Below are 12,576 nucleotides of genomic sequence, written 5' to 3'. Positions count from 1 at the left end.
CCAGCATCTGGGTCTTTTCCAGTGGGTCAGCTCTTCGCATCAGGTGGCCAAAGTACTGGAGTTTCAGCTTCAACATCAGTCCTTCCAATGAACATTCAGGACTGATTTCCTTAACGTGAATAAAAATTGAGTGAAAAAAAAAAAAAAAGATTCCCAGCATGCCTGGGGCCAGCGGCGTCGGAGCGCGGGCGGTTGCCTGGCGACCGGGCGGCTCCCGGAAGGCCGGCGGCTTGGGGGCGGGACTTCCGGGGCGGTGGTTGCATCAGATTCTGGGACGCCGCGGCGGCCTGGCGAGTGCGGGTTCGGGTGATGGCAGGGTCCTCCACGGAGCACGGTGAGCGCGCGAGGGGCGGCGGGGCGGCGCGGGAGCCGGGGCGGCGGGTCTCTGCGGGGCGGGCCCCCGGCGCGCAGAGGGCGGCCCGGACCCCGGGTTTCCCCGGCGCGGGCCCGGCCGTGGCCGCCCTTCCCGGGCTCTGCAGCCCCCGACCCCGGGGCTGGCCCTGGTCCCCTGCCGGCCCGGGCCGCACCGCCTGCGGCCCCCGGGATCTGGGGGCGCAGGCTCAGCCCCAGGGTCGTTTGCGGCCGCCCGGCCCTGGGTGACACTCAGGGGCGCGGGGCCGAGGGAGCCGGACGCGGGCGTCCGGGAAGGGTCGGGGCTTCACGGAGGCTGTCCTCTGAGGCTGCACGCACTGGCTGTCCTCTGAGGCTGCACGCACTGGCCGCGGGGACCTGCCCGCCCTTAGTTGCCGCCCCCGGGGTTCCGTGAGCGTCCCAGGCTCTGTCCCCACGCGTCACTCGTGTCACCAGCCGGCAGACAAGCCGCCCCCAGGCAGCCTCCGGGGCGCGCTGGTTCCCTGCTCACCCTCGCTCCTGCAAGATCTCGGGGCGCCGCACAGAGCGCAGGTAGTCCCCGGAGTCCGGGGCAAACTTTCCTTGGGAAGCACTCTGAGGGTGTCCTTTTTGTTCTCTGGCTGCCCTGCTTAGACTGTACACACTTCCCTGGCCTCTGGGGTCCCCCTTGCTCCTGGGGTTCCTGGCAGGGAGCTCTAAGCAGCTGGACCCGGTGACGTGGGAGGCCCTTGATGACAGGGTCGCTGGGGTACCCACCATCCAGGCACCCCGCATTCCACGGGACTGGTGTGCCTGGATTCCAGCATTGGCTCCACCCACCCAGATCCTCCGCCCTCAGAAGTCCACCGGGACTCCTGAAAAATAGCAGCTTGGTTGATAGCCAAGTTTCTGGGGCTGGCAGGGCTGAGGTTCCACCTCTGCCCCTTCCCCACGTGGGGCAAGTTTAAAAAGTCCCAACTAGCAGGATGCAGTGAGCCTTATAGGGTTCCGTTCTGTTCCGTCGCTCAGTCGTGTCCGACTCTTTGCGACCCCGTGGACTGTAGCCTACCAGGCTTCTCCGTCCATGGGATTCTCCAGGCAAGAATACCGGAGTGGGTTACCGTTTCCTTCTCCAGGGGATCTTCCCGACCCAGGGATCGAACCCTGGTCTCCCGCATTGGAGGCAGACGCTTTAACCTCTGAGCCACCAGGGAAGCCGGTAGGGTTTGGTAGAGGTTAAGAACCAGAGAAGGCAATGGCACCCCACCCCAGTACTCCTGCCTGGAAAATCCCGTGGACGGAGGAGCCTGGTGGGCTGCAGTCCATGAGGTCGCTGAGGGTCGGACACGACTGAGCGACTTCACTTTCACTTTTCACTTTCATGTATTGGAGAAGGAAATAGCAACCTACTCTGGTGTTCTTGCCTGGAGAATCCCAGGGATGGGGGGAGCCTGGTAGGAGGCCGTCTATTGGGTCACACAGAGTCAGACACGACTGAAGTGACTTAGCAGCAGCAGCAGAGGTTAAGAACACTTGGCTGAAATGGGTGCTGTGTCCGGGGTGAAAGCCCAAGATTGTTTCTTTTCTTCCTTCCTCCATCTCTCTCTTCCTTTTTCATTTGAGATCAGAAATGGCATATTCAGTTTTTTAGTTCTTTTCAGCTGCTTCAGAACTAGAGATTTTCAGAGCCTTAATAAGAATTGCCCTGTTTTTGGAAGATTGCTGCATAGATTAAGATTAAGGTGTCTGGGCGGCTGACAGGTTGTCCTGGCCCTAAAATTAAGGGCCACAGCTCTTAGCCCACACTCTGCCCTCTCTTGTTTTAGAGCTGATGCCCCCCCCCCCACTTCCCCACATATACCCCTTGTCTAGGCTTTTCTCAAAGACAAGAACCGTGGACCATCCCCTGAGAAAACAGGAAATGACACGGTAAGGGCTTCCTACAGCTGCCAGAGTTCTAGATGTTCTAGGTTTCCGGGTTCTGAAAGCTTTTCTTCCCAAGGTTAGAGTCGTCGCAGAATTTTTAAGGAGTCCCTCGTTTAGAACAACCTTCCCATTTCATATCGTCTTTCTTAAGTTGGTGGTCCCCTGCGATGCCACTGGGGTTAAAGCCTCTCCTTTGTAGCTCGAACACGAGGCCTGTTCCTGGGTGTTTTAGAAAGTTGAGTCTCATCCCTCGTGACCCCCAGGGTGGACTGAGCACATCTCAGAAGCCTTGCCCTGCAGGCCAGGCCTCTTTGGTGGCCGTGAGTTAGGTCAGACTTGCAGTTTAATTTTTTACACAGTAGAATTCAAAGTTGTTCGTAATAACAGTTGTCCAGTTGCTTAGTCGTGCCCAGCTCTTGGCGACCCCAGGGACTGCAGCGCGCCAGGCCTCTGTGTCCTCCGCGATCCCCTGGAGTCTGCTCAAATCTATGTGCATTGAGTCAGTGATGTTCTCTAACCATCCCATTATAGTACAGGAGCATTTAGCATTTTTCTCAGCATGAGCCTGTGCTGAGCACATCGGTGGGGGCCTGCCATCCTCAGAGCACGCCTTTGTGGTTATTGCTACCCTTGCTGTGCAGACGGGAATCCTGAGGTTCAGACCAGGTGAGTGATTTGTCTGAGGCCACACAGCTTGCCAGGGTCTGTATGACAGTAGCAGCAACCTTGACTACTCTGCCTTGATGATTCGGTTCAGATTAACATCAAATGTCCCAGTTCCAGAGGGGGTCAGTGCAGACAGGGGAGCAGGCTGTATTTTCTGTGTTTCCCAGAGAAGAGTGAAATGCCTCTGTGTGCAGACTACAGATGCTTGCTCATCCACGCCCTCCTGTCTCCTGGTGTTTCCAGTCTGAGAGCCGGGGACACAGTGTCCTTGGGTGGCGATGAGAGCGCCCAGTGTCCACGCTCCCGCCCTGCCCCGCCCTCCCCGGGCAGCGCTGCCGTGCAGACACATGTGTCTGGGCATCAGATGGTGATGCGTCCAGGGCCCACCAGTGCCCCATGAAAGCTCACACCTGCTGTTTCGGGGGGAACTTGTCCACCAGTTCACAGCAGCGTGCTCACTGGGTCTGTCGCTTCGTTCGTTTGGGAGAGACTCTTCACAGTAGGGCCTTCCGTGGGTCTGCCACTTCATTCATTCGCAGGTGTGCTGCGGGCACCGGCTCTGCCAGACGCTGCTGGGCGTGGGGGTGTAGCTGGGGGCAAGGCCGGGCGTCAGGCCTTCTTGGGCTTAACGTCCAGCGGGAAGGGGTGGCTGGAGCGCAGAAGCCCAGTGCTGCCCCGGCATGGACCATTCCTTTCTTGGTCACTTCCCTGTGTGGTGCTGCTGGGGGACCTGGCAGAGGGCATCGCAGAGAGCGCTCTCACCTGGCACTGAGGCCTGAGGACCGCTGCGTTGCTTTCCAGCAGGTTCCTGAGGCCAGAGGGTGGGGGAGGGCGGGAGATGGCTGCAGGCCATGGTCTGCAAGGGCCTGGAGCCATTTGCGGAATGTGGGTCTTGCCTTTGAGCCCTGGCAAGGCATCTGGCCCCTCCCCCATGTGGACTGAAGCAGGGAGACCAGGAAGTGCCCAAGACGCTGGTGACCCGTGGCCTGGGCAGTGGCAGCAGTGGGTGTGAGGAGTGGACGGGCTGGTGCGGACGGGGGCGGGTGCTGGGTTTGCCATGGGGAAGGCGGCCATGCCGTCCCTGAAGCCCAGGTTGGAGGCGAGACATGATGGCTGGGGGTACCGTGTGGACAAGTGACATCTGGCCGTCCGGGGCTGTGCTCAGGGAGGTGGGAGCCCTGACTCCCGGGAGTGGGTGACGTTGCCGCCGGTGTGGGGGAGCAGAACTGCCTGCGTCTCTCTGGTCCCCCAGATTCGTGGGGGGGGGAACTTTCGTTCCAGAAGGCTTCTCAGACTGGGAACCCCCCAGGAAAGAGGAATGGGCCTGAAGGGGTGCCCCCGGTGACAGGCGACAGCAGAGGCGGGTGGGGGAGCTGAAGGGGCCTTTGCAGGAAGGGCCTAACCCTCAAGGCTGGATGCCTCCAGGGCCTCGCGGCCAGCGAGAGGGGTGCAGACCTGCACTGCACCAGGCTGGTCTTGGAACAGAAACAGGCCTGGCCTGGGCGCTTAGGAGGAAGACAGGCCTGCCGGGGAGGGGTCTGAGTGTCAGCAAGCTGCCTGCGGGCTCTTAGCTGCTGAGGTTGGCAGGGCAGGGGCCAGGGGAGCCGGCCTTACCCCCAGGTTCCGATTCTGAAGGTCTCGGGAGGGCCTGGATCGGGTGCTTCTAGGAGCTGGAGGTGCTGCCTTGGCGCTGGGCCTTCCCCGAGCGAGAGCCTGGCCGGTGCAGAGCAGGCGGTGAGGGGCTGTTGGCAGGTGCGGGCGGTGTGCACGCTGTGGGCGATGTACACGCTGTGGCCAGGAAGCGGGGGTCACGGCTTGTGTGACTTGGTTTCCTCACCTGGCTCTCAGATTTGTGTAAGTTCAGTTAAGTATTTTCTAAACCGTGATGACCACGGTCCACGCTCAGGGCCTTCCCACAGTCAAAAGCTGTGTGTCTGGATGGCCCTGCAGTGGACTGGCGGCGGACGCAGCACTGGGAGTCGCGCTGTGTGTGTGCGCGGGGCTCCCTGGGGAGGGTCCCGGGGGAGGGGGGTCGGGGAGGCGATGGGCGCCCTGCTCCGGAGTCCACTCATTGCCTTTGGCATCACGGGCTCACAGCCAGACCGCAGTCTGGCCCAAACCCACAGCCACTTGAAAGCTGACCTATTTTAAATTTGTTTCCTCAAGTTAGGCTTGAATGCAGCTACCACAGTGACCCAATGACTGGCCCTCTGGCCTGCAGGCTTCCTGCTCCAGACGGGACTCTTAGTAATAAACACGTGTGTGATCTGTGGGTAAACTCCTCCAGGGCCATTACAGCAGTAATAACACAGGAGCGAGTAAAATAATAATGATGATAATAATAGCAGCTGATGGGCGCGGGCTGTGCGCCCGCAGTATTTCAAACAGTTTACGAGTGTCATCTCACTAACACCGCAGCTTTACGAGGCGTGTGTGTGTGTGCGTGCGTGTGCACCTGTTTACCTGGGAGGGGATCCGCCCAGCCGGGGAGGGGTGCAAACCTGCCGAGCCCTTGTCCCCTGACCTGCTTCGTCAGCGCTTTAAAGCCATCCAGTCGGTGAAACGTTTGACGTGTTTTTCTTACTATGGAAAGGACGCGTGCTTATTGCAGAAAATGCGGGCAGTGAGAGAAAAGAGGGAACTAAAGCACTCTGGGAGCACCCTCAGCCCAGGGTACCACTGTGCAGGTCAGTGGGTCCTAGGGGGTGCCTCTTCCCTGGCTTTCACCCGGAGTGAGGGCAGCCTGTCTGTCCAGTGCGGTTCCAGGGGCACGAGGTTGGGGGCTGTCCCTTCTGCGCTCCAGTCCCGGCCCAGGCGCCTGCAGCAGAGACGGGGAGGGTGGGCTTGGGGGGCGACGCGGGGCAGCCAGGTGCTCAAGGGCGATGTAGCCCCCCCGGGACACGCACTGGCCCTCCCCCCAGCTCCATCCACTCGCCAGCAGGCCCTCGACGTAGCTTCCTGAACTTTCATCCAGTGTAAGAGAGGAGCATGCAGTCAGTGTAGGAAAGCGGGCAGGGGAGTCCGTGTGTCAGAAATTAGCGCTCTGGGGAGATGAGGCAGCAGGAGAGGCCAGGCCCCGGGGGGTGGGCTCTCCTGGAACAGTGACCAGGAGGGCCGGTGGGAAGGGTGACCCCCATGGAGCCTGGGGAAGCAGGGAGGCTGGCCGTGTCCAGGGGGGCCTCAGGCAGGCAGGGGCCCGAGGGGTGTGGGGGACCCCGGCTGGTGTAAGGACCGGGCTCGGTGAGACGGGGGCCTGGAGGAGGAGCGGGGCTGCTCTGGCCTCGGGGCCCCGAGAAGCCCGGACCCTGGGGAGCAGGGGCGCCTGCCTCCCAGGGTCCGGGGAGAGCAGGGCTGAGACCTTCTGGCGGCTCTCCTGAGAGGCCAGTGCTCCAGGCGTGTCTGAAGATGCAGGCCTGGTCCATCCGGTGGTGTGACCCCGGCTGCCCTGAGGGCACCTGGGCAAGGCTGGAGGGGCGCTGAGCTGCGTGCCTCAGGGCTGCCCTGTGCAGTGGGCGCAACGTGGCCGGTCTCCCTGGCACGCCTGGGCCCAGAGCCGGGGAGGATCTGTCCCCGGGGCCCACGCCTTTCCTGTGGATGGAGAAGTCGGGGTTCGGTGGTCCCTGAGGCTGGGCCCCCCGAGGGCTTTGGTCCTCGCTTCCTGCCTCCATCTCGCCCCCATGCCTGGGAAGCCCGCCCCACACAGGGCAGGAGGGTCTCCTGCCTGGAGGAGGGTCTCCCACGTGAAGACCTGTAGGAGAGCAGCTCTTCCCCAGGGGTGCGCTGTGCTCTGCTTGCAGGCATCCTGTGGGCCTGGTTGGGGCACTGGTTCTCCTTCTGGGCCGGGCCCGGCCCGTTTTGGCCCGCATCTCCTCCCTGTCTGGAGCCGCGCCTGTGCTGGGCCCAACATGGTGGCCCAGGCCTCGTGCCAGGCAGCTGCATCTGCAGGCCTCTGGGTCGGGGTGTCTGCTCCGTGCCTGGGGGGTGAGGGCCTGGCTTCTGCTGGCACAGTCAGAGCCGCCGCCCGGGCTCGACGTGTCTGTGGAAGGAAGCGAGACCAGCCCCATCTCCACGGCCATGGGCCTGGTGCCACCCGCTTGCCCCGCCCCCCCGCAGGAGGCGAGGGCACCAGACAGTGGTTGGAGCCATGACACAGGGTCACGCGCTGACAAGGGAAGAGGTGGGGTCTTCAGGGGGGAGGAGGGGCGAGCGGGCTTGGTGGGTCGGGCTGGGATCTCAGGGTGGTCAGGGCCCAGGGCCGTCTGCTGGCATAGGCTGCTGGCTGGTCCTCGCTCAGGCTGCGGTTTTGTCCTTCCTTCCACACCCATCCTCGTGGCTCCAGGGCAGAGCAGTGGCCTCGGGCCCCTGCCAGGGGCAGGCCTGTGCCAGGCACTGGCTGGACGGTTGCTCTCCAGGCAGGTGGAGCCGCCTCAGGCTGCGGGCCTCCTTGGAGCTTGGTCTTGGCTGCTGGAAGCCTGGCCAGTGCCGGGTTTGGAAAGGTCTGCAGTTCTCATGGCTGCCCATCGCCCACCTGGGGTGAGGGGACCTGTCAGCAGGGACCATCTGGCACCCAGTGCCTAGCAGGGCTGTGTGTGTATGTGTGTGTGTGTGTGTAATTGGGGTGAAACTATGTGTGTGTGTGTAATTGAGGTGAAAATCAGCAGCCTGTGTGTGTGCGTGCGTGTAATTAAGGTGAAACTGTGTGTGTAATTGTGTGTGTGTGCGCATGTGTAATTGAGGTGAACATCACCAGCCGTGAGGTTAGCCACCTTAGTGTGCAGCTCGTGCATCTGTAAAATTCACAGCCTCCTGCAGCTGCGTTTATCTGGTTCCGAAACGTCCTCGTCCCGCCTGGAGCCCACAGGCAGTTGCTGCGCACCTGTCCCCCCGCCTCGGGCTCCTGGCCGTCCTGGGTGTCTCCTGCCCGGAAGCGGGAGCCCCGGGCCCGATCCTGGGCTTGCCGAGGCCCCCGGGCCCACTGACGCGCATCCTCTGTCTTTGCAGCTCCCGACTACAGGGCCATCCTGGGCATTAGTGACGAGGCGGCCCGGGTGCAGGCGCTGGACGCGCACCTCAGCACGCGTAGCTACGTGCGGGGCTTCGTCCTGTCCCAGGCGGACGTGGACGCCTTCAGGCAGCTCTCAGGCCCTCCGGCCGACCCGCAGCTCTTCCACGTGGCCCGCTGGTTCCGGCACGTGGCCGCTATCCTGGGCGGCCCCCCTGCTGCAGGCCCGCCCTTTGGGCTCCAAGCAAGTGAGTAGCAGGGCGGCTTCTGGCCGCGATACCCTCCCCACCGACCGCGGGGGAGCAGCTGGTCTGGGGGGCCTGCCAGCACCCCAAGGGGAGGTCAGGACGAAACCCGAGGCATCAACCCCCAAGGATCATGACCCCGCTCTGACTTGACTTGCTGCTTCTTAAGTTTTCCCCGAGGTCACTGGCGTGTGTGTGTCCACCATCGGATCTTGCAGCAGTGTTAGTGCTGTGAGCCCTGGGGACCCAGAGCGAAGGCGTTTCTGGGCTTTGAGAGAAGAGGGGCTCAGAGCTCTTGCTCTCCCCCCGACCCTGCTTGTAGTATGTGGGGGTGGGGGCATCTGGCTTCTGGGTGGCCTCTCCCCTCCCGTGAATCTGTAGATGAATCTGTGGTGGTCGATGCCCTCGAGCAGCCTGGCTTGGGGTGTGCACCCCCTTGAATGGGGGGCGGGGGTCCACGTGCCGTCTCTGTGGTCCCTGCTGGGCCGGGCAGACTGTGGGGTCTTTTCTGGATCCTTCAGCTGGGACGATCCCCTGGAGAAGGAAACGGCTACCCACTCCAGTATTCTGGCCTGGAGAATCCCATGGACTGTATGGTCCGTGGGGTCACAAAGACTCCAGTGAGCGACTTTCACTTTCCCCTGGGATGCTGGGGACCTGCCCTCTGGAACGGGCTGGAGGTGGGTGGTGTTCCTCCAGGCTGGGGTGGGGTGGGCTTTGGTTTCTGGGGGGATCCTGCCGCAGACACCACTTCCCCAGTGGAGGTGGTGCTTCTCCCCAGGGCGTGGCCTCTGGGGTGGGGTCAGGGTGGGCGGGGCACAGCCTTGGCGTGGCCGTCTGTCTGGAGCTGCAGCCTCCCACTGGGGAGCTTGTGGGGAGAGTGATGCAGGCGCCTGTTGGGAAGGGTGGGTGTCTGCCCGCAAGGGAGATGTGGGCTCCCCGGGGCGGTGAGGCCTCCCTGGTGCCCTACACGGATGCCTCCAGGGTGCCTGCAGGGACCCGAGTGGCAGGGGATGCCTGGTGGACTGGGGCTCAGAACCCTCAGGGTCGGTGTCCTCTGCCGAGTCCCTGGGTACCAGTGGCCGAGCGTCTGCCTCGCTGGCACGTCTCTGACGTCCCCCAGCCTGTCCTGGGTGGGCGGGCCCCTCCCCGGGGCGCTCTCTGCCACCCCCCACTGCCCCATCCCCCTCCCAAGAGGAGCTTCAGGACCTGCTCTTCCCCACGGAGGTTGGTTCGTGGCCCTGCGGGTCCCCAGGGTGTGACCTTCTGAGCCGCCCCTCTTGCGAGGCTGTGGTGTGTGTGGTGCCCGGGGCACGCAGGCGTGGGCTGGCACGTCCCCTCTGTCCATCCCCCCATCCACCCCCAACACCCTCCCTGCCCGGAGCCTCACTCTCCGGGCCTCGGTGAGCCAGGCATGCTGGTGGTGTGCTCATGGTCAGGGCTGCGTTTCTGCACGTGCCCAGGCAGGGGTGCCAGGCGCTGGTATGTGTGCTGTTCCAAGCAGCTGGAGGAAGGCTGGGCATGGCTGGGGGGCTGCTCCTGGTGGAGACCATCGGTGCTGGGCATGGAGCAGTGGGTCCCCCAGGGCTTCTGGCGACCCTCCCTTCTCGTTAAGCTGGGGCCCCGGGGACGCCTCCCGACTCTCCCTTTGGCCTGGGGACTGTGAGTGCCGGTTTCCGTGACTGCCCACCAGCTCTTGGGCAGTGGCTGCTCTCTGGGGGGCGCAGAAGTCCGAGTGTGACCTTGTGTCCTGGAGGGCGTCCCTCTGGCCAGGCCCCTGCCTGTGCCCGCTGCTGGATCCTGTCGCTGCTGCCCGCTCGCGTGAGCCTTCAGTCCCTCAAGCCCCGCCTTCACCCCAGCAGCTCCGGCTGGCCCTCCATCACCCCCTGTGACTGCGGCGTCTCTCATGCGGGGACCTGCAGCGTCGTGGTGGGGGGAGCGGCAGGTGGCGTCCCAGCGGGCCGCCCCGAGGAGTGTCGCTGAGTTGCCGGCTGTGTTTCCGGTGAGGCCTGGACGGCCGCTGACCACAGGAGCCCTTCCGTGTGTCCTCGACTCGGGCCTGGAGTCGGGAGCTGCTGGTGGCTCTGCCTGTCGCCCCACCGCCCACGGGTGTGCACACAAGCACAGCTGTCTCCCACCCTTTCACTGGTCAGCCGTGTGCATCCTCTGGGTGGCCAGGGCTGAGTTCTCTGTGACCCTCGGGGAGCAGTGGGCAGTCCTCTGGTGGCCGCGCTCAACACAGACTCCACACCAGGCAGGACGGTCTCCTCACAGATGCGGCAGCGGGGTGGGGGGGGCGCTGAGACCAGGAGCCTGTGCCCGCAGGGGTGCAGGGGGCACGCGGCCCGTGCGGGCTCTGGGCGCAGGCCGCCGAGCTTGGCCAGGTTAGGCGTGCAGCAGTGCCCAGGGTGGCGGGAGGGTCACGATGCTCTGAGTGGGGGTGGAGGATGTTAACATTTGGCGTCTCTCTTGGGGCCTCGGGACGGAGCTACCCCCCAACCCCATCCACCTCCCAGGCTCTCGGCGCAGAGCGTCAGGCCTGCCCTTCCTGCGGTGGGAGGCTTGGGCTCACAGCCACAGGGGCAGGGGAATGGCCAGGAGGAGATGATGGGGGTCAGGGAGGAGAGCGGGGCTTCCCCGGTGACTGTAACCGGAGGAGGTTGGGCTCCATGAGCCCCTGTCCCACCACCCCCATTGCGTGCACCGCGGGCTGTTCCCAAAGGCTCTGGGACCAGGGAGGAGCCCTGGGCTCTGCATCAGAGCCCTGCCCGGGAGCCCGCATGTTACGGGGGTTGGGATCCAGCCGCCCACTGGTGGAGATGGGCCTGGCCCTGGGCCGTGCTACTGACCACCCGCGGCCATGGGCCAGTGGCTGTTTCTGGCCTGACCTGGCTTGTGGGCCTGGAGGTGGTTCCCATCCCCTGAAGCCTCCAGAGAGGCGTCCTCCTGGGGGTGTGACCAGGTGCATTCGGTCCAGCCCCATGGCCTGCCTGTGCACCTGGGCGTGTGGGTGCCCTGTGCTTGGAGCGGGTGTGGCGGGCCGTCTCTGGTGCCACTCAGACGTGAGCAGTCAGAGCGGGGGTTGGGGGCGGTGGCGCTGGATCAGGCCCCACCATCAGAGCCCTGTGGTTTCCTTTCGTCCCGCGCTGACCCAGGTGTGCTTCCCCCAGCAGGCAGAGGGCGGCGTGCACAGCCCGCGTGGTCTCCTCCATCTGGGTCCGAGCCGTGCCAGCTCCGCCTGTACAACAGCCTGACCCGGAGGAAGGTAGGGGGCCGCGGGGGGCGGGGGCGGCTCTGGAGAACCCCTCGGCTGGTGGGCGAGCGTCCTCCGCAGGGTTGTCTTCGGAAGCATGTGTGCACACCCGTGTGGCACGCTTTGAGGGGCTGCCCGTTGGCCTCCTGGCTCTGGGTGTGTGCAGGGCCAGGAGTCAGCGTGCCCTCAGGGGGACATGTGGTGGCACCTGCTGTCACAGTGCCAGCCAAGTGGGGCCCATCGCTTTCGGGAGCCCGGCAGGCGTGAGGGTGAAGGCAGGTTGGCCCTGGACTGGCCAGGGCTCTCTCAGCAGGATTAGAGGCTCGAGGGGTTTTGCACAGGGCTGACGGGATTCAGGGGTTTTGCGCCAGGCTGACGGGTTTCCGTGGGCCAGCACCCTGAGCAGACGGGTGGCAGGGTCCCCCTCGTGGACTGGTTGGGAACAGCGGGCCCTGAACTGACCTGAGACCTTGGGAGGTTGGCGGGAGGCCTCATGCCCTAGGCTGGCTCCTCCAGGAGTGTGGGCCCCAGGCAGCTGGAAAAGGAAAGCTCCCTCCTCATGTTGTTCCTGGGAGCAAGTGCTGGGCAGTCAGCGTGCTCGGCTCTGGCCTGGCTCACAGCAGGTGCCTGATGAACGGAGGCTGCTCTCGTTAAAGCAGCAGAATTGGGGCACCCATCTCCTTGACCCCCGGCCTGTGTCCGTGAGTGGAGTCCCAGGGAGGAGGGGACCTGTGCCCCGGGCCCCTGGGTCATGGAGCTCACCATCGGGTCCAGTGCGGCTCCCCAGCCCCAGCCTGGACCATGGCTTGCTTCAAGCTCTGCAGTCCTGTGAACCTGTGCGAGCCACTCATGGCTGCTGGCAGTGGTCCTGCTCCCCTCATGACGGCCATTTCCTCGTTTCCAACCAAGGACGTGTTTGTGCCGCAAGACGGGAGGAGGGTGACATGGTACTGCTGTGGGCCCACCGTCTACGACGCCTCCCACATGGGGCATGCCAGGTAGGAGTGCACCCGGCCCCGAGCGGAGGCTCGGCGTCCAGCTTTTCTCTCTTATTTTTAAGATGAAAGCTTCTTATTCTATGAATATTCACTGTAGAAAAAGTAGAGAGTCAGATAACCAAGCAGACATGGTCCCCCAGCCCTGACGTGCCCTTT

At 63.8% G+C, this 12,576-nt stretch overlaps 1 protein-coding gene across 4 annotated transcripts in view; it reads left to right on the top strand.

Annotated features, from left to right (window-relative positions):
- The first annotated feature begins 243 nt into the window (after positions 1–243).
- Positions 244–12,576, top strand: part of CARS1 (cysteinyl-tRNA synthetase 1) — a 44,662-nt gene continuing 32,329 nt past the window's right edge. The window contains exons 1-4 of one of the 4 annotated variants that reach the window (XM_055415258.2): positions 252–334; positions 7,924–8,172; positions 11,343–11,434; positions 12,332–12,420. In XM_055415258.2, coding sequence (XP_055271233.1) covers positions 310–334; positions 7,924–8,172; positions 11,343–11,434; positions 12,332–12,420 — 455 coding nt within the window. In that variant the 5' untranslated portion in view covers positions 252–309. Of the gene's footprint in view, positions 335–7,923; positions 8,173–11,339; positions 11,435–12,331; positions 12,421–12,576 lie in introns of all 4 variants that reach the window. The other 3 variants (XM_055415257.2, XM_055415259.2, XM_055415260.2) reach the window with 3 other exon arrangements.

Source organism: Moschus berezovskii, chromosome 25, assembly GCF_049115385.1.
Source record: "Moschus berezovskii isolate FMDL1 chromosome 25, NW_MosBer_1.0, whole genome shotgun sequence".
NCBI classification, from domain to species: Eukaryota; Metazoa; Chordata; class Mammalia; order Artiodactyla; family Moschidae; genus Moschus; species Moschus berezovskii.
Note: the sequence above shows the minus strand (reverse complement) of the source record. Positions and strands in the feature narration are given on the sequence as shown.